The sequence below is a fragment of the Bombus vancouverensis genome, chromosome 4, assembly GCF_051014615.1.
Source record: "Bombus vancouverensis nearcticus chromosome 4, iyBomVanc1_principal, whole genome shotgun sequence".
Taxonomy (NCBI): domain Eukaryota; kingdom Metazoa; phylum Arthropoda; class Insecta; order Hymenoptera; family Apidae; genus Bombus; species Bombus vancouverensis.
In genome coordinates, this window is record NC_134914.1 from 19,650,405 (window position 1) to 19,669,282 (window position 18,878).

The 18,878-nt window shown below is 43.4% G+C and overlaps 1 protein-coding gene across 1 annotated transcript in view; it reads right to left on the reverse strand.

Annotated features, from left to right (window-relative positions):
• Window positions 1-18,149, reverse strand: part of LOC117157566 (proton-coupled amino acid transporter-like protein pathetic) — a 35,200-nt gene extending 17,051 nt beyond the window's left edge. Inside the window, exon 1 of the mRNA XM_033335676.2 lies at window positions 17,218-18,149. Coding sequence (XP_033191567.1) covers window positions 17,218-17,271 — 54 coding nt within the window. The 5' untranslated portion in view covers window positions 17,272-18,149. The remainder of the gene's footprint in view (window positions 1-17,217) is intronic.
• Between the last annotated feature and the right edge of the window lie 729 nt (window positions 18,150-18,878).

The following is an 18,878-nucleotide window of genomic DNA, read 5'->3' on the forward strand; positions in this document are numbered from 1 at the left end:
CTCGGACAATTATGCAACGGCGTTAGAGATTGACAAACGTCGCTTGCCAAGAAACGTGTTAATAAGTTTATTCAAGACTTCCGTAATATTAGACTCTCCCGTCGCGCACAAACATACGGGTATACCAAGGAATAAATACTACTCGCGATCGATCGATGTTATTGTTTACATATATACATATTATACAAATCATAGAGAGTAAGCGACAGTCACTCGACGCTCAGAAATTTGGGAGAAAACGTTCGTCGACGGATTAGCAGGGAAAGCACCTGCAAGCACGAGCGAAAAAATCTCGATTCGGCAACTCGATCGGTCGATTACTTCTCTCCCTAAAAGGCACTCGATGACTCGAAGGAAATAAGAAAGGAAACGTTTTCTACGCGGCATTATAGGCATATCCTATCGTGAAACGATGGCTATCGCGCGTCTCACCCTTTACACCGGCAGTCTGCCACTTAGTTCGTTTAACGGTGAATAGAACCAGTTGCTGCCGCTGCAAATGGAACGATTACAAATGTCGCTTTACAAATGTTATCCGTGAACGAGAGAGTAGCTCTCCTCTCCACAGAGGAGGATGTCGCGTCTTATTCGTCTACACCTAAGTAAGGCCAATTTTTCTCTGCTACCTCGCAAACTTCCTTTCATTGCGTGTAGGATACTTCGATCTACTCGGAACAAACGATTTCGCTCTTAAAGTACCTATGTATAATAGAAATTAGAATATTCTACGATTTCCCTTTACTCCGTATCTTTAACTCTAAAACGAGACTTACTTATTTTCGTCGAAATCACGGTGGAAAAATTAGCGAGCGAGCGCCATGTCGGTTTGCACCGTAGAAAGCGGCCACGCATCACGAACCTATGGAATTATTTTCATCGAGAGACGAGAATGCTACCTACGGTTTCGAGATATTCGGAGAAGCTCGTGGCGCGATGCTTCGAAAATAGAATTTTCACCGCGGGTTAGGTCCTCCGCCGACTGTGTTACGGATCGGTCGTTGCTGCTTCGTTTCAGCCGTCTTCGCGACATTCCGTTCAAAGGCATTGCCCGATTCCCTCGTTAAAACGGATGAAGATTAATCACAGACGCACATTTAAGAGTAAAGGAATTTTATCATAGAAGAATCTCGTACCGACCGTTCTTCGATTTTAATCGGAAATACGAATACGCGTCGACGTTACTGGCACGTGGTACAGTTTGCAGTACCATTTTCCTACGTTTCAGCATGTCGATTCAGCATGCTACGAATAGCAAAATTACGACGAGAAAGAAACACAAAAGACGTTATAGCTTCTCGTCGAACAAACCATTTTACGGGTTTACGACGTTAAAACGATCCGTACAGATATTTTTGTACTTTGTCCTCGTATCGTAAGACCGCGATTAATACGGTATACTTAAGAGAGAATCCTACGAACATACGTTTCGAGGAAACGCGCGCATTTCAAAGTAAACATGATTTTCTAAATCCAAGAAAACAGTCGTAATTATACGCTTTCTGTTTCAAAAATAATATACGTGTAATTATTCAACGAATTAACGTAGCGATAATAGCGCGGTGCTCTGTTTATTTTCGAACATCGCTAACGATGTGAAAAGTCAGCATCATTATATATATATAACAGTCGGCCGAACTGGTTCGCTATTGAACCGCATCTCGTAAATATTTAACGATGTTATGAAACGCGGTTATAGCTCTTGTGTACCTTTCGAATTCGTAGGTTACTCCGCACAGCCTCGCGAACCGTTGGCACGTATTGCGAGATTATTTTTTAGTCATGGCGCCACAACGTGATCCACGCGACACGCGAACGTGTCGTTTCGGTACTGCGATGTTTCTTTTTCAAGCGCTATACATTGTTTCCTTTCCGTCTTTACATTCGATTATATCTCTTATTAAGTCGTCAAACCGATATTCCATGTACGCTGAATGCAAAAAGTATCGGCGCATAATACGATAATGCTATCTTACAGTCGTACAAAAACGCTACCAAGTAACAACGAAATGATACGGAAATGCTATAATAAATACACGATAAATCGGAAACAATCTACTTCACAAGTTTTCCGCAATTATTGCTCTTCCGTATATTTAACACGTCCTCGACCGTATTTTCCAAACAGTCGCGAGACTTTTGAACGCGGCTCGTTCTGCTATTTCGCAGCAGTCTCTCGCACCGATCGAATCGCAGTGTAATTAAAACACTCGTTGAATCGTTGCTTCCTCCGTTCGTCCAATCGACGGAAACATAGCCAGAACGTTCGGATAACGTATTTCAATGACTTCGTAAAGACGCGCGTTGCGTTGCTGAGCGTATCGCAGAGGGTTTGCAGTGGAGTGTCGTCGAATGGTTCGACGGAGGAGCAGAGAAAATGGCGAAACAAGGCGGACGAGCGAGATATCGAAAGAGGGGTCGCCCCGACGCGGCCTTTTTCCCCGAGTCCTTGAAGGCTAATCAACCATGGTCGTTCCGTCGTTGACGTTAAAGTATGCACGAACAAACACGTCCGCATAAATCGAGATATTATGACAAGCGCGCGAGCATTCGTCGCGTCAACCGTGCATCGATATCGCGCAATTACACAAATTACCGCCACGGGACGACAAACTGGATCAGAGACTTCCTCGTCTTCGATTTCGCGACTTTGATCAGCCTCGGAAGCGTTTGCGGTTGTAGGCAAAAATTCCTTCGTTCTTCTCTTATCTATACCGCAGCAGCGATCTAAAGGACGCTCGGGGACATGGCGCGTGCTAAGAAGTCGCTACATCAGCTAAGAAGTCGCTACATCAGCTTAGAAATCATACGCGACGTATGCAACGGCGCTACCAAAGTCAAACATCGTTTCTCGAGAACGTTTATTTAACGGCGATAAACGTTAAGCAAGTTCCCGATTAAGTGTACAACGTCGCGCCGTCTTTATTAGTCACGCGGCATTCGCAACGAAAGGGATACCGATTCAGTGGCTTTGATTTACGATAACGATTCGATAACGACACAGTCGCGATCCAACTGTAATAATATTTCCGTATTGTCATTCGGGTCGTGGTTCGACTATCCAAAGCTGAAACTATCAAAATCTCGATCGAATTTGCGGATAAAGATCAACACCCGTTTAGACTACGAATTAGAAAAAGGAGCATACGGACGAACGATAGCCAATAATCGTCCGTCATGGACAAGCTGCGAAATATTGAACGTATTTATCCAGCGACCAATGACCGATCTTTCAGCAGCAATTAGAAGCGTGGCGTGACTTAGGGAGAAAAGAAACGGTCGATGCATCGTATACGAATGTAAGGAACGACGATCGAGGTCAAACGTCGATGAAGCGATTCGTTCCTCCTCGAACGATCGATTCTCGCACGATCAAACAAAAGTGGAATAATAAACCTGTCGCTATCTGACCGTTTGTTTCGCCGAACGAGATTGCGCGCGCGCGTGATCCAAGGTGTCGTCGGTTGCTGATTCGGTGTTAATTTCGAGGTCTACGATTCGGGGCGGATCGTTCGCTGAATCAGCCTGATTCAATGACGAGTCGTTCGCTGGCACATGCGCACGCGTGCTTCTTTTAATACGAGAATCAACCGCGGCCAGCGCAATAACAAATTAACAAATCTGAGAGTAACGTCACATCCTCATCTCGGGTCCGACGCGCGATCATGGATCACGCGTGGGATGGCTGCGCACTGTGCACGCTCTTGCTCCTTCTGCCCCTGAATTACCGGTTACACCGCGCGGATACACGATGAATCGCTGCTATGCCACTGCGGTGCTCCTGCTCCGTAACAGCATTGACCTTCTTGATTCGATCGCGTGCTTTTGGCCAGACGCGAACGCAACATCGTGACCTTACACCCTCGTTCATAAGCGTTAGGACGCACACGTTTCGTCTTTATACGGCCATTTACCAAGGTATTCGCACATTCCTACGAGTTCTTCGACGGTCGAATTTCTGTGCCAAGTGTACGAATACTTTCGTTAACCGTCGTACAAGCTTATCGGCCAAAAATTATCAAAGAAACGATCGACCGATCGAAATTTTCCGCTAGTCAGCTGTTCGCCATTTGCGTAGAACGACTACGAGTACGTATAACAGGAATTCAAGAAACGTAGATTACGTGGAAACTGTCGCATAAATTGATCGTACATCTAGTCGTCTTAGACGATCGTAAATATTCGGTATTAGCGAATAACGACGCGTGGAAAGTTGACGTTACGAGATTATTCCTCTTCGCGAAAATCGAATCTGTCCATTTCTACTGTTTCAACCAACGTTTCTCTTGACTTTGGTTTAACCAGCTGAATTGAAAGTAAAAAGTTAACGAGCGTATTAATAAGTGGATCGATTATGACCTCGTACCGACGTTTTAATTTAGGCCAATCGTGGCGATTGTTATCAACGACCACAGGATCGCAAAATGAAAAATAAACCGATGAATTTTTGCCAATGCAAACCTATTAGGAGTCCTTAAATCTTTAAAGTCTCTGTTTAAAAGCAAATCTATTAGCAGTCTATTTCTCGCAGATGAACGTTTCGACCAAAGATTCCAGAGTTACGCAACGCGTCCTTGCGATGCGTTTGCAATAAAAATGACATATTTGTACAGTATGACGTATGTGAAATTTTTAGTACAAAAGTGACAAAAGTATGCGTGACATTCTTATTAAAATAAGGGATTTCGCAATATTGCGAACACTTGTCGCAAGATCGATCTTGTAAATTGCGGAGAACGCGATTATAACATCGTTGTGACACGCGCAAGTTTACATACGGAACGATGACATTCGCTTTTATCTTTCGCGGTACGAGGTGCTTATCTAATCTCGACTAAACCGCACGAATGTGCGTTCAACGTCTATAAATCATCCGTCGCTTCTCGTAAAATCGCAAAGCCATTTTTAAGGGAATAACGAAAAAAGTTTCATTCGCAAAAGCAAGAATTCTCGTTGAAACTTTCGGGAACCAAAAATACGTAAGATCTTTAACATCTTGCCGATATGTAAAACTTTGTCGCGTACGCTTGTTTAATCCGCTGTTTGCGCAATTATTACGAAATGATATCTCGCGAATCCAGGGATAAATCTCGAAGCTACTGAAAATGCAGGAGCAACTACTCGATTCCGAATCGTTTCGATATTATTCGTTCGCTATTGGTTTAGCTATTTATTGAAAATGACATTCTTTTAAATATCTGCTACTTGGACGATTTTCGCAGAACGCGGCCTTAACGATGAAAAAGTTCGATTCGACCATGAATGTGGTCGCACTTATAAAACCTAGTTACGAGAAACGTAATTTTTAAAAATAGTCTCAAGCCCTGCTATGAAACTCGCGACGATGAATACCGTTCCAAAAGCGACTATCTTCGCTCTATCTAGAGTTTAATTACAAAACCGTGATCGACTACGCGATTCTTTGCGCAACCAGCATTTATATAGCACTTGATAGTCACGCATCCGATAAATTCATACAATCCACTTTGCAATCGATCTGTCTGGCCTGCAACTCCTTTCCTTCGAGTGTGGGACGCGTAAACGTATCGTTAAGTTTATCCACGTAAAATGCGTTCGCTTTATCGGATAAAGGTACGTCTATATGAGTTTGTATCGCGGCAAGGATATCGACCGTATTTCCCTCGGTGAATTTATCGATCAATCGCACGTAGAATGGCGCAATCGCTATCGTTATCTGATACGCGGCAGGAACTTTTTATCGGCGCGAAAAAACGCTCTAAATAAATGGTCGAACGGTGTCTGGACTGGTACTTGATACGCGAATCTCGACTCTTTTTTTCTCGATTTTGCGCGACGATCGACTATGCGTAAAATATACCGTCGATATGAAATAATAGCGCGTTGATCGACGCGGTCGATTACGCGCGGCGAAACAGCAACTGGTCGAAAATCAGTCGACGTACTGCCAAATATTTATCGCGTTCTAGAAACGTATTTTTCCTCTATTTTTAAAGATTTTAACGCGACATTAAATTGCAAGATCGGCGGAATCTAAATCTGTGTTTCTTTGCACAGCGAGGGCAATTTCTCTTTTCTACCTTTCTAACGTTTTATCAGACTGCATAGCGAATAAGAGAGATTGGAAAATATATGCCTGTTCTAATTCCTTAAACGTAAGAGATGCGATCAATTTCTATACGAAACGTTTGAAGAAACAGAGATTGTACAGAGATGACCGGTACGTTCTAACAATCGTAAGATTCTCTTCGAACCGAACGAAAACCTTTGGGAAAGGTTCCCGTTGAACCTGTGTTCAAGGAACACGCAAAGCTGCAACGATAGAGCGTGTAAAGCGTGCGGGATTTGGTTGGCAACGCGATCGACGATATTTATGGAGTCACCCTATACATAAATCGGGCGTGCATGCAAGGATAGCCAAATGCAGTCTCGAGACACGTTCACGTGATTTCTAGTTCTAGGAGAGCAGTGAACTCGACGATCGAACGCCAGATCGTGCGGCCGGCCGGCGACGGACAACGAATACAGAGGCGACGCACGCGTGACGCGACGGTCTGACGCGCGCGCCGCTTCTACTTTGCTATTCTCGACTGCCTTCGCCGCTGAATCGCGTGCACCGCGAGCGTCGAGACGCGAACGCGTCCGTAAACTGGTTAGCATTGACCTTTTTAATTTGATTACAACGCCAGATAAATCCGACAGAAGCGAACCGTTTCTATCGCGATTGCATCATGTCCTGAGAACTCGGGACTAGGGATACAGCCGCGTATCGTCCGATTAACGACGCTTCCAATTCCAATGATCGATTCATCGAGCTTCAGATCACCCATTCCGCGCTTTATCTCCTTTTTATCGAGCTAGATTCGTTTTTACATCGAGCATACATGTACGTTTGTATATAGTCTTTGATGATCGAGCCTCTCGCGCGCCATGCCCGATTAATTCCACTTTTTCCAAGTTTCTCGATTCCGTCACCTATTCGATTATGATCGCGAATAAGCGTAGATTCGCAGGAAGATCGTAGTAACGTTCTTTGCATTTCGCTTTACGCAGTTAGTCGATCGAACAGCTCTATCGACCAATGCCATTTTTCGATACTTTAATTCCAAGTAGTTACAGTCGGATCGAAATAATCCTCCTGGTGCTGATTCTCCATCTAGATTCCGAAGTACTCTGATAAGAAGTTCATGATCCATAACGCCTAACGAGTCGTGTAACTGGTTTCGAAGCATAATTGTACAAGTATTTCCATATAGCGTTTAAAGTGCTGGTAATAAGAATTAACGGACGGTTACATAATCACGACGCATGAACAATATAATTACGAATTGCATAGGTCGTCGATGATTCATGACGAATTACGTACCATGGTGTTTCATCAATGACCCACTACGAGGTTCGTATTATGCATCGCACGAAATCATTGACCACCTACGGTGGCCTCTTTGTTTCGCGTCGCGTGGGCATACGCTGTTCACAGCACCCATCCTAGGTATATATTTCATTTTTTGCCGAGTAGATCGTGCGTAATCTGTGATTTCGACACAATGACAAAGCAATGGTCGCGAATATTTCACAGCAGATCGGACATCCACCGTACAATTTTTATATCCTCGCCAGACGCAAAACGCGAATGTCTATGATTCTTTCTTGATAGAGATGTTTCGCTTCCTCTTGCTAGGGAGTACCTTTTTTAGTTTACTTTACATTCCTTCAAATTTCAGCTAAACGGAGAAATTCTATCGTTACAATTCAAAGGAACAATCGCGCAAGGAACGTTTTAACGAGCACAAAGTAAAACATAGTAGTACGTTCGTAGACACCTTTACGATTTTCAGCCCGCTAATTACCTTTTATCGATTCTACTTTGATAATACTTTGATTCTACTTTGATAATAGTATAATGAGTTTTCGGTCTATCCGAAATATTCCAATTCCGTAACACAAGATGTATCTAGCGAGTGTAAGACTGCTCGTCTCGCTATGTTCACCGTGCGATTCTATACGTACGTATGTGCGACACGTGTTCCGCGTATCGTGCCTCGCATGGAAGTCTACAAACTCCAAACTCTAGACGTATACTCGCGTGACTTCTACTACTTGAGACCAGTGAACTCGCCCTGGTCGACGATCGAACTCGGTAACTCGCCCCTCCTTCCACTAGCGATGCCTATGCGGCGATATTCCACCCTTTGCAAACACGACCACGCGTAGGTGTACCGGTACTGTTATGTTAATATACCTTCCTCCATGCTTTGCAGAACTGGAGAGACGCGATTGTTTCCACCAGTGCCGCCCAACTTTTCTCCCAAACGAAGCCACCCTCGAAGACTTGGTCTCCCTAACCTAGGATATTGCTATATCGATCGTAGAATATCAGCGAATCTGTGTATAAATTTGAACTTTTACCAATAAAGAAATGCAATCTAAATAGATATTTTACATCGAGTATTTTGCATAGTCTTGCTATTGTGTATGTCTAGTTACCGTATTTTATGTATCTTTTTCGAAGAAAGACAAAAAAGAAAGAAATTCTCGATACGAAAACGAAACCGACCAGGACCGAATTTAGGAAATCCGGCTAAAAATTAAAGACAAAAGCGCGGAAATGTTCATTTGAGAACCTCTCCGTTCGAGGGTACGGTGAAGTTTTTACCGACATCGCACATCATTCTTTACGCGTCAGCCAACACGCGTAGATATATACGAAGATGTAACGCTATCCAAATTTAGCATTCGAGCATTAGTGCGTTTAACTTTTGATTTATCATCGTATATGTTAATTTAGGCGCTCTTTTTCGGTACGCTAAAAAATTTCTTATGCTACACGTAATTCTGTTTTTATTTTCGATAATATAGCGTACTGGTTACGTAATTCTAACTCGATACAAACGAGTCTCGATACGTCGTTTTTCGAATCGATGGATCATTCCTGCTATTATATGCACACGGACGGATCTACTTCCTGTGCACGACGTTCTCCGCGATACCAGACCGCATAACGCGCGATAAAAGGGTATTGTAAACATCGTGACTATATATGGATCGGCCTTTAAATCCTTTTTCGATAATGTTACGTTTTGAATTTATTTTCTATGGATTTTCGAACGACCAACGACTGTCTCCGCAATTTCTGTCTCTCTAAGAAAGCGAGAAAATTTTCCGCTAACGAACGAAACACGCACTTGCGCGTCTACTGATTTCTCCGTACTTCAATGAAATTATACACGTGACTGGCGACTAAACACGCACACAGCTGGATGAATCATCTGGCGCCGTGGAAAATTTATATTAGAAGCACCGGTTCTTATCTAACCTTAGCCTGCACACACGACACGAGTAAATACATTTATACGTAGGTGCGTTGTAGCGCGACTTTGTCTCGATTTGCGTCGTGTGAGTTACTCACGAGCCACGAATGGCTAATACGAGTAAGATCCAACGCATCTTGTTCTCGACGATATTCATCTTTCGATAAATCGATAAGTACAGCGGTGTATGTCAAGATGCGCGATAGAGTCGCTTTGCGTAAGAAATTATCCCTATTGTAGATTTTGCAAAAATTCATGTCACAAATTCGTTTGTTCGTTCGGATATAAGCTGGTATACCGGAACTACTTTATGGTAAAGTATACCGGAAGCGAACGTTCTTAACGAGTCTTTTATCGTTTGATATCAAGACGAACGAGTGAAACTGGTTCGCCAAAGACTCGTTGCAATTACAAAGCAATTTCTCTCTTAATACACGATTATGTTTTCGTTAGGATATCCAAGAGAAATGCTGCGTAGGTCACCGGCGATTCATAATGTACAAGCGAACTTTCTTTTTAACGAACCTCCATCTTCCGTTCTATACCAACGTCGAACGAGAGAAAACAAACGTGATATTAACTGTTAAAATACGATCCACTGGCTTGATTCTCAAGATCTCGTCGTAAATATTCTCACGATACGAACCATATTGGAAAAAATGTTTAAATATCGAATGTACGAAGCGAATTGCGCGATAAAGATAAACTGGTCTGTTCTTTTCTAAAAAAAAAAAAAACGAACGCAATTCTTTGAAATCATCTTAGAGGAAAAAAGGAGGCAATTCGCGCGACTCGTAAACGACCATGGAGAAGAATTGACGAATAGCAGAGAAAGAGAAAAAAACGCTGACGATGACGGATGTTCGTTTTATTGTTCGAGTCGTCGAAAAAACAGCAAAGCATCGCGCTGCGAATAATCACAACGGTTACTGCCGTTCTGAACAGGAAACAACGAATGTCGTGGTAAAATTAAAACGTTCTTTCGTTCGGTCGTTTCATCGTACGGCGTATAAATCTCGATTCGGTGGGAAATTCAAGAAATCGAATAATTAAACGACGAATGTGAATTTCGAATTACTTTTTACAAAAATTTTATCGAAGTCACGGACGCAGTAAATAGTCATTGAACCAGATACTTCGAGTACGTTAAGCATACGTGTACTTGACCGACTTTTGAAAATAAGAGGAATTCCTCGAGTCTGTTTTAACATTTGTTGGCCACACTCGCGATCCTCGAGCCATTAATACGAAAATTACGGTGAATTGAAAATTCGGAAAAATACACACGATCATCGAGCGAAAGAAAACCAGGGCACTCAACGTCGCGAGAGAGTAGTTTCGCAACTAAATTTATCAGTTCCTTGTTTATAAACCGGTAAAACCGTATTAGTATCGTAGCATATTCGCACTGGTAGAGCGAAATACGATAATGTAATTTACAAGATGATTATTCAGTGAAATTTCTAGGATAAACAAAGACACTGACGTAGCGATTAGTCTCTATTTTCTGATAAGGCGTTGGATGTGCTACCGGCATGTAGAAATAATCCATTTTGACCAGGAATAGTGAAAACGAGGGTATCTGGAATCCCCGTGACAGAGTTCAAGATTCCCTATAGAAGCTAACTGCTTTAAAATCTTGAGACATTGAAGGATCGGAATCTTGCAGCGTAACAAATTGCTCCATTACGTTTCATAGCAGGAACCTGCCAGCGCGGATAGCTCCGTTAATTAACACGTTCAAGCATAGTTATTCATAGCGTTATTCCGCAAATCTTTCACCCGACACGCGCACGTGAGCATAGGCCGATCGCCGTTGAATTACGCTCGCAGGAAGGTCTTGGAGGCAAGGACGTTCCGGTTGAAGCGAACGGAAAAGTGACGTTTCAGTCCATTCGCATGATAATTAAATTCTCGGAAGGGAGACGCGGAAAACGTTCGTCTGTCAACGGTCGAAACTGGTTGAAAAAAGTCATCGATCGGTTTTGAGGCGGGGGGAAAAAAAGCGATAAGATCGGGAACGGAAGGGAAGGGGATATGGACGTTAAGAAGGCGGAATAACGAACGAAGGGGCACCAAGAAATAGAGAGGGCCGCGACAAAAGAGGGAGGGAGGGAGGAAGGAAGGAAGGAGGGGAAAAAGGCAAGAAAGAACGCGAAAGCGAGCGTAGAGGGGAGAAAAGGTGTTCGACGACGAGGAAATTTCCATGACGTAGCCGTACGCTGCACATACTGCCGTGGTCGGTCGCCATGACTTCCAATTCCAAGCACGCGTCATTGTCGGTCGGCGATTGACCGAAACTTGTTCGGTTTCGAGGATCGAAATCTGCCACACGGCAAACTAGTTTCGGTTACGAAACAAAAGGGTCGAAGTCCCGACGACCGCCACCGTTCATAGATTCACGTCCCCCCCGCCCCCCGTCTTCTTTTCTTTTTTCGAGATAGAACACGGTTCAAGGGGAAAGAGAAGGTAAGAAGGGTCGGAGCGAGTTCGCGTGAATAACGAGGCACCCGGTTAGTGGAGAGAACATAGCAAGGGTCTGATGAAAGACTGTTTTGCACGAGTGCCGGTTTCTTCGAAATCCTGTTGCCAGAGAAATCTTTCTTCCTACCCGGACCCCTTTGTTCCGTTCACGGGCTTGGCAATCCGCTGTTACAAGGGAAATGTAACTGGCCGATTCTTCTCTGCCCCACTGACGGATCTTTCTCTGCCTAATAGCGAATTCTGTCCTTCTTCTTCTAACAGCATCTTCTCCTCTTTTCCTTATGGATAAATATCTGTTACGATCGGATTCGACGAAATCAGGATTATCGATGCTTCTATCGATCGATAGATTTCGATAGATTTCGATAGAATTATCAGGTAGTCGACGATTATTAAACTCGACTCGATTTAGATGTTTTATACCGTGTCGAGATATTATTCAGATTGGGAGGAGTGGGAATATTCGCACGCGCGCAACTTTCTATTTGTCAAAAATGTGCCAACTTGACACAGGGTACTGGCCGTGTCGTTTATTAGCGACTACTTTCTAATTCAAGATTTTAAAGAATTCTCGCGTTCCACTTGTTACATTCGTGTGTATGTAAACAGAAGAAGAAAAAACACGAAGATGTTAACTTTTAACGGCTGAAACGATTTAATAAATGCAGAATTGCAGTACCTATCTTGCCACTATGGATATTAGGATGACAGATACAAGTAATTAAGAAGACTAATAAAGATAAACGTCTCTTTCAACAAAGAATGACAAATCACTTGGAAAAGATGTTTCAGATTGCACCGTTGCGCAATCGTTGGCTGATTACGCGATAATCGAAATACTCGATGGCAAATTGTGGAAATTACGTGATAAATTCTTATAAAAAATATCTGCCATTGCTCGACTACCAGAAGAGATTACGACGGGGTCGCTGACAAGAATTCCTCAAAATTTCGTTAAAAAGCCCAAGTACGCATCTCTATAGCAAAGATACAAATTTGTTAGAGTTTAATGAAACTTGTGGTTCGATACGAAGAAAGCTACGTTAATCAGCGTTAAAAAAAAAAAACTACATCGATACTACAGATTTTCTTGCTTGCTTGTCTACGTGATACGGTGTTGTAAAGCTAAACAACGAATAGATCTGAAAAACACGATCGTTCGAACTGGACTCGATTCATCGATCACAGACGGTTCGTGGACGGAAGAAGTCAACGTTCGATAACCAAGTCGCGTGGAAAACTATGCCCATTCGTCGATTATAATGGATCGAGGTCGAAGCAGAAACTAGATGTCACAGAAGATAAGAACGAGCTTTTATTCCCTTGTAAAGCACGCGATACCCGAAATACGAATGAAAATTGATAAACAAAGGACACGGTCGAGATCATAGAAACGTTATATTCGCATTTATGAAATTTTAAAACGAATCATGGTCGTTCAAGCGAAATCAAAAGGATTAACCTGTCAATCAGAATACAATAGAATTCCGCCTATCTACACCCGAAGGACAAACGAGATGACAGAAACCAGAGTTGTCGATTATCCCCACTATGTATGGTTCCGAAACGCGTCGAAGCTTCCATTCTGGTCGAGCGATATTACCTCCTATCGATAGACAAAGCACGGAAAGACTTATTTTGCGCTTCCAATATTCTATAATATACATAATACTCTATAATATATCGATAAGCAACTGTCCGTCTCGTTTATACGATACTGGAAACAACGTGTAAGCAACGTGTGACTGACAATCGCTGGAAAACGCCTCGACGAGAAACGTGTCTGGAAGAAAGTAATTGAGATTTCTTCCCAATAAATGGAGTTTCGATAAACGAAGTCGTATCGCGAGTGTCAGTTGACGGATGTAATTCGAGTGTACCGTAACGGGGCTCTGGCCTGTTGGAGACGATAGTCGGGCAAGGTCGTTCGCCGGAAATATCTGTCGGGATCAACTTCTGCCTGCGTAAAACGACCCTTCGAAAAACTCGTTCGCCCAGCGAAAAAGTTAAACGAGATCCTCTTACGCGTCTTTGCACGGTAAATTTGGCTGGCAACAAGACTTACGAACGAGTTTCAACTATTCTCATTCGAGAACGCGCTCAAAGATGAAAAGAAAGTTATCTTGCTGGAAAAAAGAGATTGCCGTCTACGATCGATGTTATCCTAATTTACCGAAGGCAGTAAATTCTATTTAATACGATTACTTTGCCAATGGTCTTTCGAGCACTATCGATGAAAATCAAAATTTTGTAAAGCTGATTCGGTAATAGACGTTTGACTGTCGCAAAACTAAATTGTTAAATGTCAACGAGAAGATCATAAAGTGTACCTAAATTTCAATTTCATTAAGACTGATCACCAAAAATTGATTTTTAAGATACGGCTACGTAAAAATGGGAGAAACGTTTGCGCCACTTATCAACATCCGATTTAACGATTAAATTTAAAGCCGGCTCTTGCATATAACAAGACACATCTAGTTTAAAGTAGGCAAAGAACAGAACGACGACATCAAATTCACGCGCTCTCTAAGAAGCTGTTTCGTCTTCCGACAAAGGTTCCGAACAAACACGTCTTCCAATAAAAATTTGCTGAACGAAAAGATATGCAATTAGTTACTTGGGAATTTTTATTACGAAATGATCGAAAGAAAACTGTTATAACGATCTGTGTAAATTTTCGAATTTCTCGCTTTTCCCCGGGAGAATCGAAAGAGCGTAGAATTTCAGACTTCGTTAAATCCGACGATTCGACATATTCATATTGGCGGAATAAAAAAGTTGCGATTTACGGAGGAGAAACCAGCTCGCGATCGTGGTCCGGGCACAGCGCCTCGACGTTAGATCTCGCGATCAAATTGACAGACGTTGGTGCAGGACGATGTGGCAAGAACCCGTTGAATTCGTGAGATTAGAAAGTAAATAGTGGCAGAGAATCAGCCGTGATTCGTCGCTGCATTTTATCACTTGGCTCTTGATAACGCGTGTAACGCTCTTCTAACGACGTTTCGTATACGTACCTATACCACCAACCCACGCTCTCTTATTTATCCTTCGTCTCGTTTCATACAATTACTCTTAATTAAGTTTTATCGGTGACTCAAATACGAGTTGACGAACCAAGGTTTGCCAATGTCTCTGGTATCAAAATCGTCGAAAGATAACGATGGTGACGATAATTTTTCAAGAGTTGATCGCAACAATTGCATATGTGCAAGTCATGGTTGGATCACGAGGCAACACTTTACAATTGCAAATCGATGAACGTTACAAAGTACTTTGTTTCTTTACGACCCGAATTTCTTTCGTTCAGTCCGTATCTATAATGGGTTGAACGAATTCTTTCGATAAGCCCTTGCCCTATCCATCGTTGATATTTCCGAAAAAAATGGCTACTTCTGTGTCACGAACCTCCGAATATCACGGTTATTAAACGCTCGTCGCTTATCGCACTACTTAACAGAACACGCACGATATCACGAAAAGAAAAAAAAAAGAAAAGCATACAAACGATAATTTTATCGTAACAGATTCCAACTTCCGTATCGGTTAACCATCATTGAAAAATTCTGATTTAACTGTACCTATACTCTGAAATATTTATTTATCTTCGAGTGCTCGCTGATTCAGGCGAACGGATTTAATCCAAGACTGGAAAACTAACTTTCGCTAAAAAAATACGTCTAATCGTATTTTCATCGCAAAAAGATTTATTCTTTCTTCGGTGTATTATCGATAATATAATGCTGAAAATTTGTAAATAAGTAAATCATAAAGGATAAATGCAGAGAATTCATTGTACCGAATTGGAAAGAAAGAGAAATTAACCGATGTATATTCTGATTCGTACCACGCAGATTCCTTCGCTTCCAACGATCAGAAATGAATTTCTTTTAGGTCATCGCAGCTGTACGAGTTAATCTCGCCATACGATCTTAAATAATCGTAACGAACGTATCTCGCCGCTCCAAACTTCGAACGTAATTGCCCCATTTTCGTTCTAACCTTTTCATTCTGTTTTAACAGACTTCACCTCTGTTTTTACAGACGACGAATTAGTCTATTTTAACGCGATCGCGAAACTTGGTGAATACCAGAAAAAAAGGTCGTCGTAACGGATTCATCGTAATCCTGGAAGCGAAACGAAGAGGAATTTGATTTCCGCTACGAAACGGAAACATTCTCGCGTTCTAATAACCGTCCAACTCACGGGTTGCGTGCAATGATTTCACGATTGAGTAACAATGGAAAGTATCCGCGAAACACCTATGGACAAGAAAAAAATAAATAAGCGAAGGAAGAAGAGAGGGAACAGAGTGGGGAAAGAGTACGAAGCGATTAGCGAAACAGCGCACTTTTTCCTGACCTCGTTTTATTAATTTCACGTGACACTTAATTCAGGTTGTAACGATTGGTTGATTAGTCGATGCTTCGTAAGCAACGTGCGATGCTGGAATTCGCGGCAATCGACAGAGAGAAAAAGAGAAACACGTGGCGATCGCATGCTCCAATACACCAGAGGCTTCCACGTATTCGAACGAGGAATCGCCTACGAAAGTCGTTTCACTTGCGTGCCGATTTTTTTCGGATCGATAAAAATTCGATCGGTCGCTCGTTGAAATCGCGATTTCATAAACAACTATTCCGTCTATAACTATAATATAAATAAATAAAAATGATATTTTCTCGTCAAGATGTTTTCCAATTGAGCGTACTCGTACGCCAAAGTAGGCTCTGAAATTGTTCACTGGATCGATGAAATAACGACGACGACGAGATAAACATTCAAACTGCTCTCCGAGACGGTGGTCTGTAGGTGAAGATTAAACCGCCAATTCCGTGCTTCCGACGGAAAGACTAACATCGTTATCTCTATTACTAGGTTGCTTGGTTTCGAATTTACGTACCGTCACTACGATATATAGACTGTAGACTACGAGCGCTTCGTAAATCGTTTACAGGATCCGTACAATCGGTTGGTTGGCTTACATTTTGCAGCCTCTCGAACGAGATCGTTTGGCAATAGTTCGTACGTTGCAGGTTACGAACGGTATGCGAATTTTTATATGTAAATCGGCGCTTCCATTTCGGTCGTGTTAATTTTGATTTCCCTCGCGACGTCTCACGTCTATTTATACGCGTGCCGCGGCCGAACACACTTCCGTCGGGATTTAATTAATTCTCACGCAATCGAATGACCGCTCCTATTCGACGATGTAACCGTTAATCCGCCAATAAACCTGTTTCGTCAGCGTTTCACTGCGAATTTTTAATGGAACATCGTTACGCAACGCGCAACAGCTATGCGAGAGAATCGCGTTATTTTCCAGTTACACTGGCGAATAATTAGAAAGCTAGCGAGCGATCGATGAGAGGATCGAACGTAAACGGAACCGTTTAGAGGAAAGAAAAGGGAAAATAACAGGCTAATAGTAGAAAAACTCACCTGTGAGCTGCCCCCGTGAACCGGCGCTCCTTGGCTCAGCATCTTGTGCGACATCCTGGTCAAAAATCACGATCGATCTCGTGTATCAAAAATGAGCCTCTGTGTACGTTTACTCTCCTCGGGCTCTAACGAGCTAGTTTCTCTCCGATCGATCGATCGATCGAAGACCAAGCCAGGCGGTTAAAGTGGCTGGTCCGGCTGCTGTCCGGCCCGAATCGTCGAATTCACTTCTGGAAGGTGCGAACACCGCAACCGTGATCGTATGGTACCAACACGCGTGCAGACAAAGTGGCACATACACAAACGGTGGGTGGCGTGTCGGTATATATCCTAGGAGAACCGCGTGTACTACACAGCCTTGTCGGGCGGGAACCAACGAACCGTTTTACTTTCGACGATTGCGAATCAACCTCGCGAACGGACGTGCTTGCACTGATCCTCCTCCTTTCTTTACAGACTTTTCTCTACGCTTTCTCCTTGCCTCTGTCTCTCGGCCGCTCTTGGGGGATGTGACTAAGCTAAAGGAATCTGCGAGTGTGGGAGACGGGGAACCGAACAGGCGAAACTTCCACCGAAAGGCAAAAGGGCTAAATAGGATGTACGTGTGTATACGTAGCAGAGAAACCGAAAATCGTGCGTGGAAATTGGCAGCTTTTGGAACGTCGCGACACCGCTCGGAGCCAGCGAAGGCGCACACGCTGTCACGTCGTGGAGAACCGTGTCGTTTCCGGACAAGCGTGCATAAAGACGAAATATCGAAAAGGATCGGTGTCTCTGGAAATGGAACTGGAGAAGCGTCGCGAGCGTCGAAAAGACTCGGCTAGGAATGATTCGCGACGTGGGAGGCCGCGGGCGCGCAGTTCCGTCGCCTCTTTCTCCCACTCTTCTCCGCGGCAGTACCTCCTTCGTCCCTTTCCTCGTATCCGAATACATGCGTACCCACGACCGTACGTGTACACGCATACAGACCCACACGCACGCACACGCATACGCATGCACACGCACGCACAACCACGAACCACTCAACGACCTAACGGCTAAGCTGCTCTCGGTAACTATGCTTTTCCCCCACCATCGTGCTCCACACAACCTCGAACCCCCACTGCACCCTCCTGATCACGGTCAACGTTCACTTCTCCGGGTTCTCGGACGATGTTCACCACCTCTACCGACAACGCTAACCACCACCACCACCGTCGGCAGGGCCAGCGTCGTTGCCACCACTTCCATCGTCTTTCTCTTCTTCTTCCTCTGCTTCGTCGTTTTCTTCTTTTCTATCCCTCTTCTTCGATCTACCTTTCTCTTTCTCGTTTCTCCGTCACATAACATCAACTAACCGAACGATTCTCCCTTCCCTCCTCTCCCTTCTCGTCTATACGTCTCACCCCCTCCTCGAGCTCGACGCGTGACGCTCGTTTTTACCTCTTTTTCTTTCACCCGTCTCCTTTTTCGCCTGCGAAACCATTCGCCACTCCCATCGCACATGCCAAATCCATTTACGTCGAACGCATTTTTGCATCATTATCCGCCTATCAGGCTTAATAATCGTCTTGCATCGGCCGATGTTCGGCCTGCTATAGAATCAAGGTTAACGATATCGGCAGATTGGTACATCCAGCGCCGTAACGCTTCCTAGGAATTTCTGAATTTCTGAATTTCTG